A 26,593-nucleotide genomic window follows, 5' to 3' on the forward strand; every position below is an offset into this window, starting at 1 on the left:
AATATATTATAAATCTATTTGTTAGCCTTCAAGGTGCAGCCAAGGTCTGTAAGTTCTTGTTACATTTGAATAACTCCCGTCAAACAAAAGTGGATATAATTATGATTAAATATCCTGCAATTGCAATTCCTATGCACACTTAACATGGAAGTAAACCCCATTTGTTTATTATCATTTCTTATTTCTTAAATGATATTTCACCCTTCCTCACAAAGCAGTTCAGGACTGCAGACATCAACAATAAACATTAACACACACGCACACACACACAGAAGCCTGGAAATAGTTAAATACATTCTGAAATATAGTTTAAAATTTAAATCTAAAAGCATTTCTATTCTGATCAATATTTCAAAAATCTCTTAAGTGGTGTGAATTACTCCTGAATAAACATTCATAGGATCTGGTTGCAGCTTGCGAATAAATCGCAGCGAACGACTCCCAAGAACTATACAATACATAGACTGGATCCGGCTTACAAAGCGTCCATTCTCTCTCTCTCTTTTTTTTTTTAAGGCTACTGTGCCTTTAAATTTCCTGGGACGCTTCCCGCCGCTTCCATGGCGACGGAAAGGTGAGAGTGGCAGGTTGGGCAAAGCAAAAGCTGACTGTGACGCTACCAAAGCAACAAAAGGAACCTAGGGAGGATGAGCTGCGCACGCGCAGGTCCCGTCAGTCCGTCGCCTGCGCGCGCGGGGCCCGAAAGGCGTGCCAGCGCCTGCGCGTTGGAGCCGCGCGAAGCCGGCCCCCGCCGGGCAAACGCGCGGAGTGCGGCGGGGAGGGGGGAGGAACAAAGATGGCGGCCCGTGCTGCAGGAGTTGTTGTTGCCATGGCGTCCTGCAGGAGGTGAGGCCCACACACCTGAACTCCTTTGCGGCACCGGGGTTCTGTTGCGGGACGGGGTGGGGTTTGAGGGCTGGGGGGTGAGGGCCGTGGGCCGTGTAGCTCGAAAGGTTAAAAAGAGGGGGGCTCTAAAGTCTCGGTTAAAAGGATGCTGTGGGGGCTCCTCTCCTTATTTGACTCGCGGGGCCGGCTGTGGATCTGCATGGGGGGCACAACGCGACATAGGTAAGGCCCACCTGCCTAGATGGTGTCTAGCGCAGGCGACATGCACAAAGCTGTGCCTGTATAACTCGAGGGGAGGCGGAGGACAGGGAGCACAATTTGACATTATTATGTAATCGCGGCATAATAATATGTGGGGTGAGTCTTGACGGGGTGTGGTGGGGGTTTGTGGTTTTTACTTTTTTGCGGGGGGGGGCACTTCTCTCCCCAGGGTCCTCGGTGAAGGGGGTGGGGAATGGGCTTCTCATGGGGGCTCTGAACTGAGAATGGAGGAGGGCTCTAGAGGTTGGCAGATGAGGCTGTGCCGCCTAGGAGTTGGGGGTGGGCTCTTGGTGACAGCAGGAAGACCCCCGACCTCTATGGAGTAAGTGGGTCTGAAGTGTGGCTTGGAAGTAAAACAATTGGGGGGGGCGTTGTTCTGGGTGTCAGTATGTTTTTTATGGCACTGGTCTTCAGCTGGTGGGTTTGGGGACCCCGCTAGTGGGTCACGGCTTGTTCCAAGGTGGGTTGCAGCAGGAGCATGACACGGTAAAAAAAATGAGGGAATGGGTCCCGAAATGTATGTATGGATGGGTTGAAAGTGGGTCCTGGGAGTGAAAAGGTTGATGACTACTGTTTTATGGGATGCATAGACAAGGGCTACTAGGAGGCTGCCTCTTGAGAAGGACATTGTGGCGAGGGCGAAACCAACTTCATCTATCTGCCAGTGGGGGATCAGCTGCTCCAGTCCTTGGTTTTCCTCTTCCCTCCTCTTTCCATTTTCCTTTCACATTGTGTCTATTGGATTGTGAGCTTGTGGGCAGATATTGTCTTATCCTTTAATTTACAAACAGTGCTTAGAGAATTTTAGGTGCTTTCATAATGATGATAATACAGGTTTTAAAATAGGGAAGGTATGGACTGTCTTTTTAAATGGGAAGATGTACCCCAAATCAGAAGATGGATTTGGGGAGGATAATAGATGTGTTTAAATATATATATTGTTGGGTTGTATCCAGGGCTAGTCCTACCCATAGAAATTAATAGGCATGGCTAATTCAGTTCCATTTCAATGAATCTACTCTTGAGTAGAAGTTGGATAAAAACCTAGTATTTAAATGGTGTACGGCAGTGTCATTATCTGGCTTTATGGTGTTTCTGAAGATTTGGTCAAATTCACAGAAAGGATAGAGCTCTTCGCTGCCGCAAGATACGGCAGTAGTAAAGATTTGAAGGATTTTAATTTTTTTTAATGGTGAGGTGGAGGCCACCAGGTGCCATGGCTTCAAACAGGGGAGGGGAGAAGGCTGTTGAACTTCCATATCCAGTAGAGGTGGAGAACCTGTTAGCCCCCCCCCCCCCCGATGTCATTAGACTACAACTTACATCATCCCTGATCATTGTCCATGCTTGCTGGGGCGGATGGAAATTCAAGCCCAGCAGCATCTGGAGTGCCACAGATACCCCATACCTGATGTACAGGTTGAGACTACCTTTGAATTCCCCAATGCTGAGGACAAACATGATGGGAAGATTGTTGCTGCTTTAGCCCTGGATGATGGAAGCTTTCTGGAGGGACCTGGTTGGACAAAGTTTGTACCGGAGAACTGGACCTTTGCCTGACATTGGTGGGCGTGCTCCATCTCTCCCAATAATGTTTTGCATGTCAATGAAGCTTTGGGACTCCCAGGGGGTGTCTTGTTTTCCATTTTAGCCACAGTGAAAAGAAGCAATAATAGAGCAATAGAGCAATAGAAGCAATAATAGAGCAAAGGGAAGATATTAGGGCCAGTGGTGGTTGTCCTCAAGGATCACATCTGTGATCCTCCAGATGTTAGTCTCCAACTCCCATCTTCCCTGGCCATTGGCCATGCTAAGAGTTGGATTCCAGTTATGTCGCAGGGGAGGGGGGCACAGATGTAGACCGGCTGATAATAAAGAAAACTCTGGGATTTTTGTGTATGTAAATAAGATAACAATGCCCTAACCAAAGGGGAGTGCTCTTGTGCTTGAAGCCTGCTTGTGGGTTTCCCACTGCAAGAACAAGATGCTTGACTAGGTGTTGGCCTGATCCAGCAGACTCTTCTTATGTTCTTATTTTGCTTTTCATAGAATCATAGAATTGTAGAGTTGGAAGGGACCCCGGGTGTCATCTAGTCCAACCCACTGCAATGCAGGAATCTCAACTAAAGCATAATTAGATGGCCATCCAACCACCTTCTGAGGGACCTACACCTTCTGGCATCTCCTGTCCCTGTCTCTATTCATTCCTCTTTCCTCTGTGCCCCTATGAATATTTTAGAATATAAGCAAAGGACCACTCAGGCTTCTTCAGTGTCATTTATATAAATGGGACTCTCTGAATATAAGTAAATGAGAATGTGTTGAAATTCTGTGTGCCGAGAAAAGCTATTTTCTATAACCATGGGAGAAATTATGCTGATAATACATTTGCATATTCTTTTTTCATCTACTTTCTCTTGCTTCTGCTGTGTAGTGACAAATAACTATACCGGTTACAGAATCTTCTCTTCCCCTGCTTGCTTTCAAGTCTTACTTTGCAAAAAAGGGAAGGTTTTTCTGAAGGCTAGCTCTTTACTTTGATCCCCTATTCTGTGATTCCATGGAATTCGTGTGTCCCAGCCTGTTTCCTGTGTGGCTCTTTAGGTCTCAGTGGGCATAGCTCTGTCTCCCATAAGAAGAGCCCTGGTGGATTGCACTAAAGCTGGGATTGGGGGGGGGGAACCTTGTGACCTCCAGATGTTGTTGGACTGCAGCTCTCATCTTTGAGTCCAGTATCCTGCCTTTCCTAGTGATGTTGATAAAACAACCCCTGTGTTGCAAATTAAAGTCAAAATGCTGAGAAAAGGAGGCAACACGTCGACCAGTTCTTGTGCAAAAAGTAACTGTTTTAATTGTAGTTAACCATAAATCAGACAGTGATCCAGGGTAATCATCTGTTTCGGTTAATGCTTCTTCAGTTTTATAACTAGTACTTGTGTGTACTCTGTGGAACAGGGGTCTTACTCATATATAACCCCTCCATACATACCCATACATATGAGTATGACCCCTGTTCCGCAGAGTACATGCAAGTACTAGTTATAAAACTGAAGAAGCATTAACCGAAACAGATGATTACCCTGGATCACTGTCTGATTTATGGTTAACTACAATTGTTAACTACAATTAAAACAGTTACTTTTTGCACAAGGTCGACGTGTTGCCTCCTTTTCTCAGCATTTCCTAGTGATGTGCCAGGTGCTCCACAATCGGAGCATGAAGGCACCAGCCCTCTGCTGCTTATTTCGTTCCTCAAGTCTGCATAATTCATGTAACTCCCATAGTTCTGCTTAAGCAGGCCTCTTGAATTTGGCACAGAAAATTGGTTTCCCCCATGTTTTTAAATATGTCGCTCTTAATCTCGTTGCCCCTGTAAAGACCTCCTTGAGTTTTGATTTCCAAAGAATTGTGATTTCCAAAAGAATTGTGCCAAGAATGCAGAAGAAATCCCCTTTGGCCAATGGTAGCAGAGGAAAGAACCTCGGAAGAGCTCTGATGGAGAGTGGCTAGCCAACAGCTCTTTGAAGCTCGCAAGCTGCGCAAGGAGGCAATAGCCCTTTCCTGTTCTTCACTCCTTCAGCAGCTGGTATTCAGAGGTATACGGCCTCTGAACTCCACTAGCTTTTGTGGCTGCTACCCATTCATAGATCGGTCCTTCACGAATGCGTGTAAATGCCTTGCAATACCACCTAAAGTCATATAACTACACAATGCCCTAAAGCTGTTTGGCTGATACCACTGTGGCAGAACTTTGGGACTGGGGGCCGAATGTGGCCCTTCAGGCTTCTCTGACTGGGCCAGGTTGCCTCTGACTTGCCAGGATGGAAAGATTTGTGACCTTTGTGTGGCCTACTATACAAAGTAAGAGTTGCACCCATTGCTCAGTTTACCACTGACTCGGCCCTGACCCTGGCATGTGGCCCCTGGAAGGCACCCCATGAGAGAATGTGGCCCTTGGGCTGAAAAAAATGCCTGGACCCCCCCCCCCCCGTCCTATGGAGTGTTTGTGATTTTTTGGTCAACCTTTAGGTGTCCTGGTTATTGGAATAAAATGTCTCATTTAGGTAAGTAGAGGCACATGAAGCTTAATTCATGAAATAATTTAGATGCAAATGTGAGTGAGCAGTGATGCTACCTATTCCACCTTGCTGCTCTTGATGCTTGGAACTCCCCCCTAAATATGTACATGGTGCCACCTCTCTCCCTTCCTTCAAATCATTCTCAAAATTAATCCTTTTAAAGGGATTTTACCTCCTGAATTCTTCTTTCCAGCTTTAACCAAGTTTTAGGCCGATGTAACTGCGTCTGCCCACAATTTCTCCTCCCTTCTTTGTTACCCCTGTTGTCTGTTTTGGATTGAAAACTCCTTGCAGGCGGGTACCTCTCTGCACACCTCTTTGTGACTTAGCCTCCTCATTCCTGAGGTACATTATGGCCTTCCTGATTTTGCAGAACAACCACCCCCCTCATCCCTGACCATTGGCCATGCTCCCTTTTGCTGATGGAAGGGCCACAGAATCTCTGGTGGTCAAAAGCTTGCACTGGCTGGCCATACTGGGCCAGGTTCAAGGCTCTTAACAACTTGGACACCTCAGGGTCCACCTCTCTTTGTATTCCTGCCCGATCACAGAGGTATTCAGGGGAATCACTGTTAGTGTTAGTTTCCCCCCATGGCTCAGATATGTACCGGTAGCGTTTGGTAATGTGGGCCCAGTATTATGGAACCTTCTTCTAGCCAAGGTCTGACAGGCCCCCTCCCTGTTGAGCTTCTGTGCCTTCTGAATTGGGTTTTTTAAAAAAAAATATCCAGCAGGCATTTTAATTTAATTTCTGATTTTATAATTTTAATTGGGTTTTGATGTCATTGTATTGAGATTTGTGTATGCTGCATAGAGATGATATAATGGAGAGCTAAATAAAAAGTCTAAGCAAATGAATAAAAATGTGAAGGAAATGCCCATTATGTTACAGGTACTCCCAGCCAGGTGGCCTTAGGCTTTGGCTTCCAAGGTTTTGACAATCTGCGCACCTCCAGAGCCCCTTTCACTCCCTCCTTGGAATGACGAGAACTATTAAACCTGTATCTCAGAAATAAAGTCGAGGTTCTCAGGAAGCCAGAAGCTGAGCTGAATCCTGCATGGTGTTTACAGACTATGCTCACCCTTGTTTCTGAGGAATTGAAGTTAAGATGTGGCCTCGGTTCCCCCTGAGATGCAGGGAAGCGCTTCCCTTTCCATTGGGACCACCTATCCTGGAATCTGGCTGTGGGGAGCATCTCTGAGTAAAGGCGGAGAATTTTACCAGTTTTCCTTTGCCCTTTTTTTGTCTTGCAGGGCATCTGCCAAGAGGAGCCCTCCTGCGGTCAGCCACCTCTGTGAGGTGTGAGCCAGGGGCCGGAGGGGGTGAGAGTCTAGCACTTTTTGAGAGGTGTGTTTCTAGCTTGCTGGGCTGGGGGCCTTGTGCTGCTTGGCTTTGTGCTGCCCAGTTCTGATGAGTGCCTGTTTTGAGGGGCTAAAAAAATTCCATGCTTTTATTAAATTGGAAACTGGGACTTACCAGGAATCTGTGTGCTCAGTCCTCTGAAGTGACCTTTTCCCACAGTCTCCTGGTTTAATTGCAGCATTGTTTTAATGTGTATTTCACTTAAGGATGTCTATATTGTAAGGTGATTGTGTAGTTTAATTATTAATGTTTCTCCTTCAGTGTTTTGTTTCCTTTATACATGGTAAAAAGCACAGAAGCCTATTCTGAAAGTTAAGTGGTATATAAAGTTGTTAATACTGCAACTGATTCTATCCAGTTACGGGTAGGTAGCCGTGTTGGTCTACCGTGGTCGAAACAAAATAAAAAAAATCCTTCCTGTAGCACCTTAGAGACCAACTAAGTTCGTCACTGGTATGAGCTTTCGTGTGCATGCACACTTCTTCAGATACACTGAAACATAAGTCACCAGACCCTTATATATGGTGAAACTTCTGTTTCAGTGTATCTGAAGAAGTGTGGATGCACACGAAAGCTCCTATCAATGACAAACTTAGTTGGTCTCTAAGGTGCTACTGGAAGGAATTTTTTTATTTTGATTCTTTCCAGCTAAATCCTACTCAGAGCAGATGCACTTAAGTCAATGGACAAATTAGTAATAGCTATTTATTTCTCAGTTGGCTCCAGCCCAGCAGCCTCATATTTGGCATTGCTCTGGAATGATAAGGAACCAAAAAAACAGTGCAGCTCTGAAAGGTTCAGTCTGCCATCTGGATTCCAAATGATGCCCAGCTATATCCAAACGTAGACGAAAGCCTGGTCCTTGAGCTCTGGAAGAACCATTATGCCAAATTTGGTTATGATATCTTAGGTATCCGAATGCACAGCCAACAATCATACAGTGGTACCTTGGTTTAAGAACAGCTTAGTTTATGAACAACTTGGATTAAGAACACTGCAAACCTGAAAGTAGATGTTTTGGTTTGTGAACTTTGCCTTGGAAGCAGAACATGTTCCGCTTCCTGTTGAGTGTGTTCCATTTGTAAATTGAGTCCCCCGCTGCTGTGGGAAAGCACGCCTTGGTTTCAGAATGCTTTGGTTTAAGAATGGACTTCCGGAACGGATTAAGTTTGTAAACCAAGGTACCACTGTATTTCAAAAACGTAATGTGAAGAAACAGACCTGACCATTTCCCCACTTCCTGCTTTTGTTGCTTTTCTCCCCAGGGCTCTCCTCTATCTCCTCTCCGCAATGCCGCAAGCCTCTGAGCACCGCATGAGCCGGGCGAGAGAGCAGTCGGTCATCACCTCTCAGCCGAAAGCCACTTCCAAGCTCCCCAACGGACACCGAACCCCGAGCCAAGAGCACCGTGGCTGCTCCTCCTCCGCCTCCTCCAACGGACTTTCCGTGGCGTCCAAACTGCGCCCGTTGCCGCCCAGGCCGAGCCCGCTCGATGACAGGGGCAAGAAGCTGGAGCTCGACCGAGGCCGGGCCTCCAAGCGCAGCGACACACTGCGCGCCTCTGCCTCCCGCCGCGGCCCCGTCAAGGCAGACCACGCCCTCAAGGTGCCTGGCTGCCCTCAGGCTGGCACCATCTCCGGCAGCGCCTCCTTCACCATGCCACCCGGCGTCCTCCTGGGCGGGCCTGACTCGGACCGCCGGAACGGAAACCTGCTGCGCTCCAAGTCGATTAGTATCGGCGACCTGAGCCAGTCCAGCAGCCGCGGGGAGGAGCAGCTGAGCGCCATGTTGAACCGGCTTGCTCTCCGGGACCGCAGCCCATCGTGCAGCCACAAACATGGCCTGGGTGCCCTGGCCCTGAAGAGGAGCTCATCTCTGCGGAGAGTCAACGTCACCCCCGGGGCAGATGGGAGACCATCGCCCACGCTGCTGTCTGTCCGCACGGAGGGCTGCCCCAGGACTCGCGCCCTCGACCCGCAGGCCACGGAATACGCTCACTCCCAAGACGTCCCGGTATCCACCAGCCCACCCCAGAGCAAGGGCCCTGTTCCAAGCAGGCTGGAGGAGAAGGCCACTGCTGTAAGGACTGGCGAGGGGTGCCCAGCAATTATCCTTTTCGGGGGAATGGAGGGCCCCATGCTTTACAATAGGGTACACAGTGTGAAGAAAGTAGATAGAAGTAACTTTCTTAACCTTAGAATCCAGGGCTGTCTAGGAAACTGATTGGCAGTAGATCTGGGGGCAGACTGAAGAAAGTAACTTCTCTTCACGTGTAGATTCACTTAGGGCAGCTCTGCATTTAAGCAGTTGCCTGGGAGTTGTAGGCGTGAAGGAATTCCCTGTGGCAGAAGGGTCCTGGATTCCTCTTCTGTCCTGCACACCTCACCTTTGTCCTTCCTCAGCCAAAATGCTTTGCAGAATGCTTTCTCCTTCCTCCCCAGCTGCTAAGAATCCGGTGTCCTGGGTTTCCATACTAGACATGGAGGATCAGCCTCTTAGCAAGCTAGTGTTTAGAAAACGAAGTGTGGGCTACTTAGTATTTATTCAGTTTATATTCCACCCTTAATCCAAAGATGTCAGGGCAGTTCATTAGATAAAATTACAGGATAAAACCACAAAATAGATGGTTAAAACCAAAATGAAACAATGACCCCCCTGCCCCAAGAAGCACATTTAAAAGCCGTAACTTTTGTGGCACTGTGGGGAGTACATTGCCGTGAAGTGGAGTCACAGTCGCCATTTTGGTTTGTCTTACAGCAGGATTGGTGTAACCTGTGACCCTCCAAATGCTACTGAGCTCCAGCTTCCACCCTCCCTGACCATTGGCCATCCTGGCTGGGGACAGGCTGTTGCCTTCATAACCTGTTTGTGGGTGCCCCAGCATGAGCCAACTCAACCTCTGCTTGCACACCGGGACTTCTTTCTCTCCTCACCTGGTGCATCCCCACCCCACCCCCCAAAAAATAATTGCCCCAAAGGGTTGCATGAGCAGAAATTCACACTTGTTGGATTTCACTTGATGTTTACGCTATCCACTCCCGCTAGTTTTTAACTGCTTTGTTTCATGTTCCTCCCAGGCAGACATGCACACACGCAGGAATCTTCTTGGCAGGCGGCTAAGTATCTCTAACAGAATAGACAGCCACAAGAGTTCCCAGCATTCCTTGGGGGTGAGTCTTGGGGGGGGAGCACCGTAGTCGTTAAGCTGGTTTTAAGTGGCTCAGCTGCATTAGTGGGTTTATCGGCCATGGAACCTTGCAGGTTGTGCTTCGGCGAGTCAGACAGAGATCCTTCTTTGAGAATTCGCAGGAAGTCACCACCAAAGGAAGTTTAGGGGAACTTGTGGTAGTTTGCCTGGTTTAGATTTGTGACATGTGAACTTCCCTTATACCACTAAGGCAGAATAGTGGTCTCTCTAGTTCAATATTGTCCGCAGTAACTGGCAGCAGCTCTTTGGGATTTTCCATCCCTGTGTGTAAAAGCAGACGCTCTACGCCACTGAACTATCCCTTCAAAAGAATAATAATCATTGAATGGGTTCCTATAGAGCTACCCCTAGCTGTTTGCTTTCCCCTTTGCCTCATAGGAAGGCTGCCTCTGTATCCTTCATATCAATTACGGTACTTACAGTCCTGTAAATACTGGCAGATGGCCAGCATGGATCAGGTTCCCGAAGGCAGGAGGGTGGAGTTCTGGCCTGACTCCCACCACATGCCAGCTGCTAGAAAGTGAGACAGCACAGGCATGGCTTCTTACAGCAAGGCGCTTTTGGTTTTGTTCGGGTGGCAGTGAGAAACTTAGGAAGCCTCTGTATACAGAGTCATTAGTTTAGTTTTATCTGAACTCACTCTTGAGGGTTTCAGGCAGTTGACATCCCCAGGTCTACATGGAGAGGCCAGAGATTGAGCCTACAACCTTCTGCATGCTAGGCAGATACTCTGCCACTCAGCTGCAGCCCTCTTCACTCTCAACAGTGGTCCAGACAGAGAGGAGGGCATTAGAAGCTGCTTTCTCCTGAGTCAGACCATTGGTCCCCCTAGCTGCTCATTATTGCGTACACTGACTCCAGGATTTCAGGCAGGGTTCCCTCCCAGTCCCACCTGGTGATGCTGCCGGGATTGAACCTGGGACCTTTTGCAAGGCAGGTGCTTTTCCCATTGAGCTACGGCCCTTCCCCAAGGGGTGATGGCTGTTCAGTGTGCTGTCACCCACACACATGTGGGTTTTTTTCCTTTCTTTTTATTGCATGGTGAAAATCAATGAAGCTTTCTGTGGACAAATGTTGTCTTAAGGAGCAGCCTCTGCACTGTATTTCAAGCTGCCTCCACTGGTCCAGCTGCCCCTGTTGGAGACATCTCAGGAGATGCCTCCTTGTGGCCTCTTCAACACTTGAAAGCAGGAGGCAGATGGGAGGGAGGGAAAGAAGACTTTTCTTTGGTGATAGCCTATCGAAAATCACATTTGTTTCCATAGAAACAGATGCATGGAACAAAATGTATAGAGTTAGCAGATGTCTCCCCTAAATCTTTTCTGTGAGTGCAGGGACGGTCTTTTATTGGGGTGGGGGGTGGCTTAGGGGAAGGCACATTTTCAAATGTGCCCATTTTCCTCCACCACTGTTCCAAGCTGGCAGCCCTTTTGCTGAACTTGGACCGATTTGGGGGTAAAATGTCCACGCCCAGCTCCTAGCTCACTATCTGCACCCGGTTCCTCCCGCTAGTGACTCTGGTCGACTCAGGTGCTGACATCTTCCAGAGTTGTAATGGCTAATTAATTCCCTGGGGCAAGGATTCTCTTGCACAATTTTTATAGGTCTGTGTAACTGTCCAACTTGCCCTGTTCGAGGTAGCTTTTGGGGAGGGTCCCACTGTGCCAAGGTGGGTTGGCCCACTGCGACGTCGCCCGAGGCAGTTGCCCGCTGGGTCTCGGGGCTTTTCTCGAGGACCCTGCAGGGGCCTCTCGGGGAGGCAGCTAGCCGTAACCCTGGTCACCCTGAGCTGTGTATATTTGCTTTGGTTGTGTTTTTATTTTGCCGCGCCGTTCCCTCCCTGGCTCCGCAGTTCTCCGAAAGCATTGCTGTTCCCCAAAGTAGCTCTTCCTGCTAATTAATCCCGCCGAGATGAGCCTCCAGGAGGAGCCAGGAATAGCCAGGGGAAATCGGATCAGCTAATGAGCTGCTGGCTTATAGGGACACGAGGGAGGGCCCGGCAGTCCCTTTCCCCACTTGGCGCCGCGCAGGACGAGGGCTGCGCCTCTTTCTCGCCGGCTCTTCAAGCGGGAACGGGCTGTGGGGGAGCCATGCCGGGGCTCCAGGGGGCCACTCTGGTGGAGCTGCCCCGGAAGCTGCACCGCACGTTGGTCACCAAGCGTGAGCTTCATGGCCGAGCGGCAGACATCTCTGAGTCAGTGGTCCACACGGCGGTGATGGGGCTGCTGCTGATGACCAGTGAGGTAACACCCCCCCCCCCCCAATCTATCCCCATTGCTGCCACTAAGTTGATAGTGTCTGATACGGCTTCATTGTGTGGCTTTATTGTACAGAGGTGCAGCGAGCCTCTTTCTCCATATCCTTTACCTTTTACCTTTTTACTTCTTTGGCTGGATTTATACTATTCTGTTCCATGTGGGGCAGTTTTCATTGTAATGTAGGGTGGTTAAGAAACTTGACTATGAAAACACCCTGCTGTTTGCTGGGAGAATTTGGGGAGCAGGGAGTTTGGGCCTCTGGGCCAAGGCTCCAACTGAGATGAGCTTGGAGAATGATTTTCCTTGATTTCATAGTGGATGAGAGCAGCACTCGTTGAATTATTTGTTTCTGACCCAGTAGTTGCCTTTAATTCCAGCCAGCGACTAGGGACCCAGTTATAATTTTTCTGATAAGATGTTTTCCCCCTTCTCTTCCACCCACTGCAAAAAGAGGAGAGGACATTTTTAATAGCTGTGTGAAAGAGGTTTTTATTGGAGCAGCTACCCTGTGAGAGAAACCTGCATGTGCTGCAATTTCCTTCTACAGTATATTACTAAATTCATACCCCACTTTTTTCCTCCCAAAGTTGTCCAGAGTGGAAAACACACAAGCAAGAAAGCAATTTGAACGTCTTAAAAACACCATTCCAGTACAGATGCAGGCCTGCTTTTATTGCACCGCACAGCTGTTTAAAAATGAAGAGGCTTGGTCTTCTTTTGCAGTTGGTCTCCCTGATCTCCTGCTCTTCCTCCCCTCCACCACGAAAAAAGAGGAAAATGAGTAAAGTGACCAGTTAGTGATGCCGCTGGGGTGAAGTGGCTGTAGATCAGGGCACAACCTTCCTGTCAAGGGCCAATGGTCTAAAGAAGGGGTTGACAGGATCTGTGGGGCTGCTGAACTCCAATTCCAGATGTTGCTGGACTCCCATCAGCCACGCCCAGCAACATCTGCAGGGCCACGGTGTCCCCCTTCAGAGTATACAACAACAGCTTCATACGCCTCATACAGTTCTCTTACATTGGAAAAGGACCATAGTTCAGTTGATCAAGCCCTTCCTCAGCCTGCAGAAGGTTCAGTCCCTGGCATCTTTAAGCAGAAAAGACTCTGAAGCCCTAGAAAGGCACGGCCAGTTTGTGTGGAGCCTATTGGGTCCTCTGGGTGTTGCCCAGCCGCCTCCCATCAGCCCCAGACAGCAGGACCAAGGTTAGGGAGTTGGACTCCAACAACGTCTGATTCCAAAAACATCTGAAGGGTGCCTGATTCCCTCCCCCTGGAGCTAAGGAAAGATTGGTATCTGGACTGGTTTGGGGGCATGCAGCTCCTGTTTCAGAACTTCTTGGCTACAGTCTTAGAAAAATGCCCTAAGGGTGCCTCCCCCCTCCAAACCTCTCAATTGTGTTAAGATTTCCTTCCTGTCACGGCAAGTCGCACAATATAATTGCATGTATTTAAATCCTCAGCGGTTACCGCTCAAGTTAACCTGCTTTAGAGCCGCTGTGATTTGCTCACTCCTTCTCTGCTCAGGATGGCTAGGTACAGGAGCTGGAACTCCTCCGCAGCTGGAAGGGAGAGGTGGATTGATTTGAGAAGCCTGCAAAAGGCAGCTTGGCCAGAAACGGCAATGGAACGACCCCTAGGCCATTGAGAGAAGTCATGCATGCTGGTGTTTGGGGAGCTCTGGCAATGCCACAAAAGAGACCTGTGCCAGTCTTTGGGTTGGGATGCTCACTCTGTATGTGTACTTAAGTACGGGTGTATCTGTCCACCCTGCATGTGGAGACATAAGACGAGCCAATCTTATTATTCCCGCTGTCACAACACGCAAAACCATCCCTCCCTCTCTGTCTGTCTCTCTCGTTCACTCTGCCTGTTGTTTTTGTTTTTTTCAGACGCATCACACTCTCCTGCTGGGCTCTGGGCACATAGGTCTCCGCAACCTTGGCAACACGGTAAGAAGTGGGCGCTTAGCCTCCCCAGCCCCAGGTAAAGAGAACTCCCCCCCCCCCCCCTGCATGAGGGACTTGTCACAAAGGTTTCTTTTGAAAGGCCCCAACAATGTGCAATTTTTGTTATTCAAAAGATGCCTTAAAATAACCGGCATTGAGAAGTTGAACTTGGTAGGAGGTGAGGTAGCCGTGTCAGTCTTGCCACAATGAGAGCAGCAGAAGTGATGTCTCTTATCGAGTTCTTGTGTGTGTGTGTTTTTTAAAGCAAAGGTGACAAACCTTTTCTAGGTTGGTGGGTGAGATCTGCATCTTCCCCACCCCTGGAGGGCCACATTTGACAGGTGGGTGAGGTTGCCCACCTGCCAATCACCTAGTTCCGCAGTGGCATCTTGCAATGCAGTGCTTTGAAGCCCTGACTGTAGGGACTTCAAAGCGCAGCATGGGGCTGTTTGAAAGCCCTTTTGCAAACTGCCCCGGCTGCGCTTTAAAACTCCAGTTTCAGAGGACACATTTGACAACCTGGTAGGCCAGGATCAGCCTGGAGGTTCCCCACTGCAGATGATTGTGATCTTTCAGCTTGTATGAGGTGTGCATATTATGCACAACTGCTCTGTGCCGAGTGCAGAAAACAGGTTTGGAATTCGGCATCCAGGTGTTGCTGAGGGAGGTGAGGTTGGGTGGTATGCTCCACAAATGTTCTGCACCAAGTACCAAAATTGGACGCAGGACCCAGCATCTTTGGAAACTCAGTTGGTGGGATTTTAGGGGCTGCCTGAAGCCAACTTGCAACCCTGCCGCTTCAGTCCCCATTCCTTACCCTTGATCCCCATCTGGAAGTTGTGGCTGCCTAGCAAGAATGACACCCCTCCCAGCAGCTGTGCCAACCCCAGCATAACTAAGAGCATATGCTGTGGTTGGTTGCTCGGGAACTGCGCCCTTCTCCAAAATGGCAGCACACTCCTGTTTCCCACCACCACCGGTAGGGGAAAAGGGGAGAGCATGAAATTGAAGTCAGGATTGCTGGCTAGGAATATGGGTGTTTTATTGCATTCTGCACTGGAGCACTAGGTAGCTGATGTGCAGTTCACAGTTGTTGTTCCTCCTCCTGTCCAGGCACTGATTCACCCCAGGCCTTCTTTGCTCCAGCAAGGTTTTATTTATTTAAAGGCATTTAAAAACAGCTTTTTTTAATCGCAGTCGTACCTTGGATCCCAAACACCATGCAAGTCAAACATTTTGGCTCCCAAACGCCACAAACCCGGAAGTGACTGTTCCGGTTTGCAAACTATTTTTGGAAGCCAAACATCCGACGGGGCTTCCGCGGCTTCTGATTGGCTGCAGGAGCTTCCTGCAGCCAATCAGAAGCCGTACTTTGGTTTCCGGATGTTTGGGAAGTCGAACAGACTTCCAGAACGGATTCTTTTCGACTTCCAAGGTACGACTGTATTATTCACTAAACAGTGTGCAACATAAAAACAATGGGTTGCATCCAATGCAAATCCTATTCAGAGTAGATCCATTGAAATTAATGGACCTAAATTAGGCGTGTTGGTTTTTGAAATATTTCTTACTGTGTTTTCAAGAATAAGGAAATACATCAGCAGAGGAAGTTACCTGTTGAGTAAAGTATCGTATTTATCCATGCATAAGACAATTTGTTTTTCCAAAAAAAATAATGTCAGAGTTTATGGGGCGTCTTATACACGGATAGTGCTGAGAGTGTACTGGCGATTGGTTGTTGCCGCGAGCAGGAATGTTTAATCGGCGATAGGGATGTTGATTTGTGTATGCAGCGAGGGCTGCTGCTGATAGGGTGCTGCTGCGGCAAGTGGACAGTTGAATGGTGGTTGCTGGCGGGTGATTAATTTTTGGGCCCCCGCCCCAAAAAAACCTCAAAAAGTGTGGGCAATCCGCTCCAAAAAAGGCTGAACAACTTAGGACAACCCTCCACACACACAAAAAAACCTCAACTGTGGACCATCTCCTCCCATTTTCTTAAACCCGAGTCCCCAAAAAGACTTGTACACAGGGGCGTCTTATAGATAAAAAAATACGGTATGTTGATACAACTGCACCACACAATTATACTTCCCTCAGTCAGCAAACAACCATTGGCAGAACCTCTGTAACAAACTAACTAAATGAAACAAAACTAAATCTCCCCTCCCTCCTCTGCCATGTTAGTGGTATTTTTCCTCTGAGTTGGACCAACATTGGATACACCCCAATTGGGGGGGGGGGTTCATTCAACTTGTTTTTGCTCCGAGTAGACCCGTTGAAATTGATGGCAAAGACTAAGTAACAGCATTCTGTAATACAGGGGTAGTCCCGTTTTCAAGTCCCCGCCCTGTGATGTTCTGCAGGGTGCTGTGTTGCAAGTAGAATTTTCCCAGCTGATTTAAAGGTTCTCCTGGGACTATACAGGGGCAGGTGATCTTTCAGGTAGCTGCATCCTGTTGTGTCTACACACCATCCCTTTTGGGGAATGGGAATGCCGCAGGCCATGATGATACCCCCATTGTATCTCCCTCCTCCAGTGCTTCATGAATGCTGTGCTTCAGTGCCTGAGTAGCACCAAGTCCCTGCGGGACTACTGCCTCCGTCGGGAATTCCGGCAGGAACAGCCCAGCGCTCTGCGGACCCAGCAGGAGCTGACTGAAGGTAAAGGGGGGAAGCGGAAAGACCCTGCCCTGCTTTTTCTGTTGTTGTTTTTCCTCCTGTCGGCAGAGTCGGTTATGTAACCAGATCACTGTCTGAACGAGCTTCAGCTAAAAAGGATCCTTGTAGTGAGCCAGCAATCTAAATTGGTCTCTGGAGGGACTTAATCCAATCCCGGTTGACCACTATTATATAAGTACCTCTGCCTTGAACAAATTATTATATAATTAGAGGACCTAATTCCAGCACTGTCCTGTCCTGTCCCTTTCTCACCTGCGAGCTATTCATAGGCCACCGTCTCTGGCCTTCAGCTTGCAAACGTATTACACCTAAATAAATATTGGGAGACAGACTGCCCAGGATCCACAATTTTGAGGTGGGGGGTGGAATGGTGGGACAGGGAGAGGATTGTGAACGTCACGCCTAAGGGAGTGGGCGTTGATATTGTATTGTGTTTGCACATGTTTTTTCCATTGCTTCAGGCCCTCTTCTGACCCCCTTGGTAGTTTTCCACTGGCAGTATCTTTGGGCCTGTCCTGTTGGGAGGGAGAGCATCTACCTGTAGGTATATGAGTTCTGCCTCTGCCACAGCCTTCCTTGTGTGGCCTTGAACAAGCCACTTACCTAACTCCAAGCCCCAATTCCTCATTTGTAAGACAAAGCCAGGAATGGTAGCATCTTTGCCATGTTTCAAGGAAGAGGAAGCAAAACTAAGTTTGCTGAGTGTTTTTCTTCCAGTGTAAAAATGTTGTAGAAATGAGGAGAAGGAGAAAGGGAACAACTCCTTTATTTTTCTTTTTGTGGCTCTTCATTCTCCAGCCTTTGCAGATGTCATTGCCACTTTATGGCACCCCGATTCCACGGAGGCCGCCAACCCCAGCCGCTTCAAAGCCGTCTTTCAGAAATACGTGCCATCCTTCACAGGATACAGGTGAGGGAAGTTGGGAGGCCCATTGCCTTATCCCTGCCCCAGTGCGGTTGCACATTTCTTACCCACCCCAATATTCCCCCCACCCCCGCCCGCCCAACGCTTCTGCTTTTCTTCCTTTTCTAGCCAGCAGGACGCTCAGGAGTTCTTAAAATTTCTCATGGATCGGTTGCATGTGGAGATTAATAGGAAAGGGCGCAAGACTCTCAGCATCCTCTCTGATGCCAAGCGGCCCTCAGTACTAGAGGACACGGACACCTTGAGGTGAGTGCAGCTCACCTGGGCAGAAAATGTGGTGCCGTCTTGTGAGCTGTACAGAGGAAACTGCTCTATACCACAAATCAGAACATGCTTCTGTTTCTCCAGCCCTGTACCCCAATATATTTTTTAAAGGGATTGAACCTGAGACCTTTGGCTTGCGAGGCAGGTGCTCTACCACAGGCACCCCCAAACTTCAGCCCTCCAGATGTTTTGGACTACAGTTCCCATCTTCCCCGACCACTGGTCCTGTTAGCTAGGAATCATGGGAGTTGTAGGTCAAAACATCTGGAGGGCTGCAGTTTGGGGATGCCTAGTCTACCACCATACCTGCCAAGTTCCTGTCGGAGAAATAAGGGATCGGACCGGAAGTAGCACTGCCGCCATTTTGGAACTGGGCGGAGCATGCTCAGAAGTGACTTTTGATGCTGCTTTGCCCAGTTCCAAAATGGCCGCCGCGCCAGAAGTCGCACTGCAGCCATTTTGGAACTGGGCAGAGCTGCATCAAGAGTCGCTTCTGAGCATGCTCCACCCAGTTCCAAAATGGCAACCGCGCTAGAATAAACCGGGGAAAAACAAAAAAATCCGTTTTTTCAGCTGGGAATAGCTGGAAAAATGGGGGTTTCCCGGGGAATATGGGAGACTTGGCAGCTATGTCTACCACATGGCTATGGTTCCTCCCTGAATGTGTTAAGTTGCTGTATTCCAGGTCATCTATCACAGTACAGTCAAATTGCATCATCCGGGCATTTTACTTACACATATTCAGCTTTACATGCCCAGCTGTGGCTCCATTCCAGCCTTTTTCTTCTGCCTCCATCTCTCTCTCTCTCTCTGTCTCTGTCTCTGTCTCTGTCTCTGCTCACCTCCCTCCTCCTCCTCCCTTCTGCTGCTCACTTTCACATGGAGGAGTGAGGGGAGGCAGCAGAAACATGGGGGAGGCCTCCCCTTGGGACTTCCCCACCAGCAGCAGCCAAATGAAAAGTAATTTTGGCTATGCATGGTTTTCACATATATATGCAACACCTGGAACTAAACCCTTGCATGTGATGCAACTTGACTGCATTGTCTGCTGATAGTGGCTCTCCACAGCCTCAGGTTTTTGGCAACCCTGCTATCTAAAAGCTCTTACGTTTTGTTACTGTTTGTTTATATGCCGCTTTTCAGCCAAAAGAGACCCCCCAAGTCAGCTCACAAGAGAATAGACACACAAACGCCAACACAAATGACAAAAATTCAAAATAATTAACATTTGAAGAGTGTTTGAAAACTGACTTTTTTGAATTTCCTGCCAAAGAGGCAAAGAACATTCCCCCCCCCACACACACAAAATTGAGAGCAAGATCAAATCTTTAAGCAGCGGCTCCTCCTTATAAGAGTCCCAGTTAGGGGGCAAGGCAGGTGGAAAAGCTTGCCTGGGATGATTCCAGGAGTCTTTTCCATGACTGGAGATCCTTGGAATTGGACCTGGAACTGCTGTATGCAAAGCGCAGGCTCTGCTACTGCTTTATGGCCCCCTCCCCTAAACACCCCCTCAGAAGAGAGAGGAGATGATGCCAGAAAGGGCTGCCCAAGGAAGCTGAATGTTGGAAGATTCAGGACAGACAAAAGAAAGTCCTTCACGCACCACAGAGAGTTAAACAGTGGAACTCACTCCCACAAGGCGAGTGGTGGCCAGAAACTTTGATGGCTTTAAAGGAAAATTAGGCAAGTTCATAGAGGAGAAGGCTCTCAATGGTGGCTTGCCACAGTGTCTGTGTTCTCCCTCCACCATCAGAGGCAGTTGCTGGGAATTGCAACTGAGTGCTGCAGGCTTCCCAAGGGATCTGGTCAGCTCCTGCGAGAGCAGGACTTGATGGGCCTTCGGGTCTGATCCTGCAGGGCTTCTCTTATGTTCTTAAAATGGGCTCATCTTTCCTTGACACGTGTCTTCCTGGTCCAGTGGCCTTTCCCAGTGCAGGGTATTTCTGACCCACCTGGGCTAATGTGGTGAACAGTTGGGTCCAACTTCCCAGTGTAGCTGAACTACTAGCAGCGCTCAGTGTGTGTTTGAGCACATAAATGCTGGAGGCTGGGTTTCTAGTCTTTCTAGCTGTGGCCACCGCTTGAGGCCTGATTCATACTTGCATCTCCATTGCTCAGTGCAGAGCTTGGATGTGAGAATTGCCTTGCTTGGAAAGCATGTGTATGTGGAGGAGGTGTTTGATGAAATCTTGCCTGCGGTGACCGGTTGTTGCTTACTTAATAATAATATCTAGCCGTTATGTAGCGCTCCAGTTTTCAAGTGACATTGCAGACATTCTCGGGTAATTTTTACAACGGCCCTATCTGGACTGGTATTGTCACACCCACGTTTCAGATGGAGTCTGAGACTGGCTTGCCAAAGACCATCTAGTGAGGTTAAGATTTGAACCAGGAACTTACAGATTCCTAGCTCAGTCTCTTACCCCCATGCCAGCTATCAATTTGCTGCCACTGAGCTTCCAAAGTTCAGGGGTTGATGGGCCTCCAGTTCACCATCTGTTCCTGGGATTGTAAGCTCATCAGAGGCCTGTTTTGGCTTTCATTCTTCTGCAGTGATGCATTGATACTGATGTTGCTGAATTGAAATAATAATAATTTTGCTGGTGGGCTCTGCTTCCTCCTATTCTCTGCCCCAGTCACCAATGCCCCACCTCCATCCAACCCTCTTCCACTACCTGCTCATGTTGCTCACACTCTCCTCTTGGGTTTCTTTCCTCCTCACCCCCCAGTGATGACGAACAAGCCAACCAGATGTGGAAGCGCTACCTGGAGCGAGAAGACAGCAAGATAGTAGGTGAGCAGGTGTTGCTTCTTGCACGACCTTGGGCTGCCAGCTCTCATCATCCCTGACAGTTAGCTGATGGGACTGATGGGAGATGGAGTCTGGCAATCTCTGCAGGGCCGCAGGTTTCCCCCATCCCTGCCCTACAGCATGGGGATGGTCTGAGCCGAGCCATAAGGTCGAAATGATTTGCCTGGGACTAAGCCAGTCTAAGAATCACCCACCTGGTCACACCGGAACACGAGGGCCACTTGAGGATAGACCCAAATGCCAATGCCAGTGTGCAACTCCTACAGGGTGCTTTCGATTCCATCTATATCAGCTTGAAATGCTCCCTTGGAGCCAGAATGCATGAGCTGTAGCAGAATGTGCAAGTCAAGCGCTGTTTGCAAGCTGGCCCACACAGTAACAGAAGCATCTCTCTCTCTCTCTCTCTCTCTCTCTCTCTCTCTCTCTGCTAGATCTCTTTGTTGGCCAATTGAAAAGCTGCCTCAAGTGTCAAGCGTGTGGCTACCGGTCGACCACGTTTGAAGTTTTCTGTGACCTCTCCCTGCCTATCCCAAAGGTAGGCTCCTGGTGTCGTCACGGCAGGCTTCGGGGCAGATGCTGTTAAGTGACTGATGAAACTTCCATACAGCAAGTCAGATGGCTAGCCTGGCTAGCTCAGAACTGTCCAATAATATGACTGGTAGCAGCTTGAGAGCAGTCTCTCCCCCCCTCCCCAATACCTTTGCTGCTAGGGATCTTTTTTAACTGGAGAGTTAATCTGGGAATCCTCTGGAGTGTTTTCTCTTTTAACTGGTTAGCTGGTTTAAGTATTGGGGTTTTCCCCCTGTCCTGTAAGCCAGGAGTAGGGAAGTTGTGACTTTCCATATGTTGCTGAACTCCAGTTTCCATCATCCCTGATGACTGTTTATACTGGCTGGGGATGATGGGAGTCGGAGTCCTTTGAGCTCTGGAGGGCCACAGCTTCCCAATTGCTGCTGTGAACCACTTCAAGAGAGGGGTTTTTTTTAAAAAAAGAAAAGGTGGTGATTTTAAAATTAAGATTCCTGGTTGTCATTTTGTGTTTGTCGGAAATGGGCCGCCTACCTGTCAGTCCCCTGGTGCTACACTGACATCAGGCAATGCTTCCTTTTGAAGCCCCGGTTGTCAGGGCTTCAAATTGAACCATAGGGCTTTCAAAGCCCCCCCCCCCCCGTGTTTTTCCAGCAAACTACTGGACTGTGGGCCCTCCCTATAATTTTGCAGTGGCTCAGAAGCAGCACGAAGGAAAACACGGAGTGGGTTTGGCCACCTCTCATCTGAGCAAGGGGACTTGACATCCCTTTGAGCAGGGGAGGTAGACTGAGCTGGGGGAGGAGAGGTTCCTGCACCCAGTTTCTGGGTAAATTTTGGCGCTTGCTGGCCTGGCAGTGGGGCAGAGGGACTGCCAGAAGTGGAGATCTTCATCCCTGCTTTTGTTTTTCCATGTGAGCACTGATGTGTGTAAGCCTCCTCGAACATTCAGCCTAATGGATAGGGTGATGGTAAAGATGATCTTTCCAACCAAACCCTTGCCCTGATTTCACAGAAAGGCTTCACCGGTGGGAAGGTATCTCTGCTAGACTGCTTCAGCCTCTTCACCAAGGAGGAGGAGCTGGATTCTGAAAACGCACCAGTAAGTTCATTGTGCTTTTCTGCCATGTGGGTGATGTCATTAGCAGTAGCGCCTGTTTTATTGAGTTTGTGATGTCTTTTTGTTTAAATGGCAATTGTCTCACTGTTTGAGAGGTTTTTAAATAAAAAGATCTCCAGTGGTTTATAAAAGCTTTTACAGAAATAAAATGAAGTATAAACATATTATCTTCTTCTTTCTTCCCCCTCCCTCCCTCCCTCCTTCCCTCCCTCCCTCCCTCTCTCTCTCTCTGAGCAGGTGTGTGACAAATGCCGGCAGAGGACCCGAAGCACCAAGAAGTTGACCATCCAGCGCTTTCCCCGCATCCTTGTGCTACGTATCCTTTCTGCATTCTCCCCCGCCCCAACTTCCTCCAAGAATTAGGAACCAGTCAGGGCTGCAGCTGGCGAGAGATCGCCCAAAGTATTCTGCTTGTATTTTATCTGCAGGTGTAGAAACCACATTGCAACCACAGGTTACCAAAGCGGTGTACAGAAAAATGTCAAGTTGAAATCCCCAAAGAATTGCCAACTCAGTAAACTACAAGCAACAATAGCAATTTCTACACTCAGCACAAACATATAAGGATGGCGCTTTAAAAGCAGGCTAAACCCGTGAGATTCACTTAGATGCACACCTGCCATCAGGTGTAGAATTGGAAGGATAAGTTTACCTTATTTTTTATTAATCATTCATTTACAGCATTTACGCCGCCTCTAGCCAAAACGGTTTTCAGAGCAGCTTACAAAAATGGCTCACATTCTTAAAGGACATGACACATGAGGAAGAAAGGATGGGGGGGGAGCAAGCTTGAGTACTTCAAGTTGCAGCCAGTTATATTGGTTCCTGTGTTTTTTGCATCATCGTCAACCACTTTGAGAACTAGACGGTGAAAAGCAGGGTATCAATTTTGAATAAACAAAATTCTTTAACTCACCCTATCCCAGACCTGAACCGGTTCTCCACCACCCGTTACTCCATTAAGAAATGCTCCGTGTTTGTGGATTTCCCCCTCCAGCAGCTCAACCTGAAAGAGTTTGCCAGCGAAAAGGCCGGTGAGTTGGCGTGCTGAGTCTGGGCCAATCCCTCCTTTGCCATCTCGGGGCCTGCCTGCCGGAGAAGGGGAAGTCTGAGCGCCTCCTGTTCTCTCTCCCTGTTCCAGGCACCCCTGTGTACAACCTCTATGCCCTGTGCAATCATTCTGGCAGCGTCCACTACGGCCACTACACAGCCTTCTGCAAGGACCAGTCTGGCTGGCGGGTTTACAACGACTCCCGGTAAGCAAAGAGAAGACAATGGCTTTCCTTTCCTTTCCAAATCTCCACTGCACTGGCTCTAGTCTAGTTCTAAGGAAGCTTTCCTAGATCAAAAGCGAGGGTGTAAACACTCTCCAGGGTTTTGTAGCCAAATGATGCTGGTCAGGCGATCCAAATTCTGCAACCTGGGTTCAAAATGTGTAATTTTCTTGTTGAGTAATTCTGGGGAGGAGAATTCCCCAGACACTGAAGGTCTCTTCCATGCATCTCATAGGGAGATAGGAAGTAAGACCGTTGGTCCAGATCGCTCAATATTGCCATGCCTGTCTACTATGGAGTCAGACAAGTGTTCTCTCCAGGGCCTCCCTGGGGGTGGATGCAAAGGATTGAACCTGGAACCTTGTGCATGTAAAACATGCACTGAGCTGTGACCCATCCTCCCAAAAAAGGAACCTAGGATATACTGTATAGGAAGCTGCCTTGCATTGAATCAGACCGTTGGTTCACCTAGCTCAGTGCTGCCTGCTCTGACTGGCAGCAGCCCTCCAGGGTTTCAGGCAGGGGTCTGTCTCTCACAGCCCTACCTAGAGATGCCAGGGATTGAACCTGGGACCTTCTGCAAGGCAGATCCTCTCCCACACTCATTCAGCCGCACTTGTTGAGGTTTCACACACACACTTTCAACTGTTTTGAAAGGAAATGTCCTTTTTTTGTTCTTCAATCAAACCGAGAGGGGCAGGAAGCTGAAAACTGCACCCTGTGTCAGCATTTTCCAACACTACAATTCTGTGATTCCGCACCCGCTGTGGGATTGTGGCGCTCACCCAGGCCGGCTCTTTTATGGGTCAGAAGTCACTTCCTGAACCCTTCCTGCCTGTGGCCTGCTTCCTTGCACCATAAATCCTGTGGCTGCTCTGGGCCACGATGCTAATATAATTAGATAGCTGTGCTAATTAAGTAGCTTAAGACACCTGTTCCTAATGTGTGTCCTGCTTGGCAAGGGTTTAAAGCAGGCCATGCTGCTCCAGCCTTGCAGCTAACTGCAAAACCATTCAAACCCGGCTGCCCTAGAAATACGTTGGAGTTCTATACCCAGGGATCCCAAATTCTGCAATGTGAACAGCTCAGTTTTGCAACCAGTGCTAACAACAGCAAGAGGGTTGTAGCCAACGTAGAGCAGTCCCATTGAATTCAACAGGCATGACTGACTAAAGTTCATTGTTTTAATTAGCTGGCTCTGAGCAGGAGTGAGAGCAACCATTTCTCTGGTTTTCCTCACTGGCACAATTTATTCCACTCTTTTGCACAATATAATTCTCTCCTGCTCATTATGGGATGCTGGACACTGGTGCCCTGCCCTCCAACTTCTCGGAGTCTTCTTTGGCCGTCACAGTGCTTTCTAAGATTTCATCTAGCATAGCTCATGTATCGTCGCAAAATCAAAATGGCTACAGAGAAATAAAAGGAGAACCTGACACTTGGATTGATAAAAACCTGTGACTTTGGCTTTCTTCTGTACACTTGGCAGTGGTTATTAATTTTATTTAGTATCCTCTACACCAGGCGTCAGCAAACTTTTTCAGCAGGGGGCCGGTCCACTGTCCCTTGTGGGGGGCCAGACTATATTTTGAAAAAAAATATGAACGAATTCCTATGCCCCACAAATAACCCAGAGATGCATTTTAAAAGGACACATTCTACTCATGTAAAAACACGAGGCAGGCCCCACAAATAACCCAGAGATGCATTTTAAATAAAAGGACACATTCTACTCATGTAAAAACATGCTGATTCCCGGACCCCCCGAGGGTCGGATTTAGGAGGTGATTGGGCCGCATCTGGCCCCCGGGCCTTAGTTTGGGGTCCCCTGCTCTACACACATGGAAGTTTACAAAAGTACTGGGCAGGGAGTGGCGGCAGTACAGGCGACCCCAAATTTCCAGTTCGTTCAAAATCCAATTGCTTATTTGACACTTGGAGGAGATCAGATTATAAGCAACACCATCACCTTTGGTAATTTACTGGTTTCTAGACTAAATTCAAAGTGCTGGTATTAACTTCCTAGAACAAGCACACTGTAAAGGCTGCCGTCTCCCATGTGACCAACTCTGAAGTTCATCTTAAGAGGCCCAGTTTCATGTAAGGCAGATGTGGGGAACCTGCCGCCCTCTAACTGCAGCTCCCTATGAGCCCCAGCAGATGTGGGCAATGGGCAAGGATGATGGGAGCAGGGGCAGACTTTCAGATTTCATCAGCGCCCTTTGTGGATCCACCTCTTGCATTCCAATCTGCTCAATTCAGTACATCATAGCAAGTAAGGTTTCTCTGCTAATGTGCCATCCTTTCTCTCCCTCTCTCTCTCCCTCTCTCTCTCTCCCCGCCCCCCCTCTTGCAGGGTGTCTCCCATCAGTGAGAACCAGGTCCCGTCCAGTGAGGGCTACGTCCTTTTCTATGAGCTGGACGACATGCACTGGAAGAAGCAGTAATAGTATTGGAACCCAGCACTTTTGGCCCTCTTACCTCATAGAGACTGGTGCTTGGGTCTTTTAAAAAAATCATTTAAAAAAAGCGACGACGACAAAAAAACCAATAAAAAAACAAACGACACTGTGTGGGGTTTGTTTCTACGAGTGACCCGGGTCATCCACTTCTCCATATATGTACCCAGGTTTCCTTTTTATTTTATTTTTTTCCTCATTTGTTCTTTTTTTAAAATAAAAATCACCAGGTCTTAAGGCGGGATGTGAGCGAAGAGGTTGCAGGGCAAGGCCTGGCAGAGAAAGAGAGAGAGAATGTGTGAGTGTGTGTGAGAGAGCTTGTGAAAGGATGTGTGTGGGGGGGAGGAAGAATGCACAGAGCCTCCATTATCCGTCCGCTTGCCCCCCCCCCAAGCCCTCAGGGGAAATAACATGCGCTTACCCCTCAGTCTGACTGTGGCAGCCACTACTGATTTTAAACGACTATGTGACTTTGTATATATAATGATGGGTTTGTACATAGATGACGAGAAAAATGAAGAGGTTGAAACTTTTTTTGTGAATAAATTTACTAAAAAAATTTAACCAAAA

At 48.4% G+C, this 26,593-nt stretch overlaps 1 protein-coding gene across 6 annotated transcripts; it reads left to right on the top strand.

The window, feature by feature from the left end:
- Positions 1–775: 775 nt before the first annotated feature.
- On the top strand, positions 776–26,593 carry USP21 (ubiquitin specific peptidase 21). 6 transcript variants are annotated; one of them, XM_035098939.3, is made up of 15 exons: positions 776–1,068; positions 6,441–6,534; positions 7,815–8,628; positions 9,627–9,719; positions 13,906–13,965; positions 16,500–16,623; positions 17,440–17,551; positions 17,675–17,812; positions 20,560–20,624; positions 21,074–21,177; positions 22,186–22,272; positions 22,528–22,606; positions 23,217–23,324; positions 23,432–23,546; positions 25,921–26,593. In XM_035098939.3, the coding sequence occupies exons 3-15, from the start codon at positions 7,840–7,842 to the stop codon at positions 26,009–26,011; spliced, it is 1,965 nt and encodes a 654-aa protein (XP_034954830.2). In that variant the 5' UTR covers positions 776–1,068; positions 6,441–6,534; positions 7,815–7,839; the 3' UTR covers positions 26,012–26,593. The 6 variants fall into 6 exon arrangements, with proteins under 6 accessions (XP_034954830.2, XP_034954829.2, XP_060125780.1 ...); XM_035098938.3 differs by having other exon boundaries at positions 776–846; XM_060269797.2 differs by having other exon boundaries at positions 776–846; positions 6,441–6,509.

This window comes from Zootoca vivipara, chromosome 16, assembly GCF_965207765.1.
Source record: "Zootoca vivipara chromosome 16, rZooViv2.hap1.1, whole genome shotgun sequence".
Classification (NCBI taxonomy): Eukaryota; Metazoa; Chordata; class Lepidosauria; order Squamata; family Lacertidae; genus Zootoca; species Zootoca vivipara.

Excerpts from the sequence above, each read along its gene's own strand:
- USP21 (XM_035098939.3), top strand. The coding sequence starts at position 7,840 with ATGCCGCAAGCCTCTGAGCACCGCATGAGCCGGGCGAGAGAGCAGTCG. Across the intron at positions 17,813-20,559 it reads GAGGACACGGACACCTTGAG|TGATGACGAACAAGCCAACC; the intron begins GTGAGTGCAGCT and ends CTCACCCCCCAG. Across the intron at positions 22,273-22,527 it reads TGGATTCTGAAAACGCACCA|GTGTGTGACAAATGCCGGCA; the intron begins GTAAGTTCATTG and ends CTCTCTGAGCAG.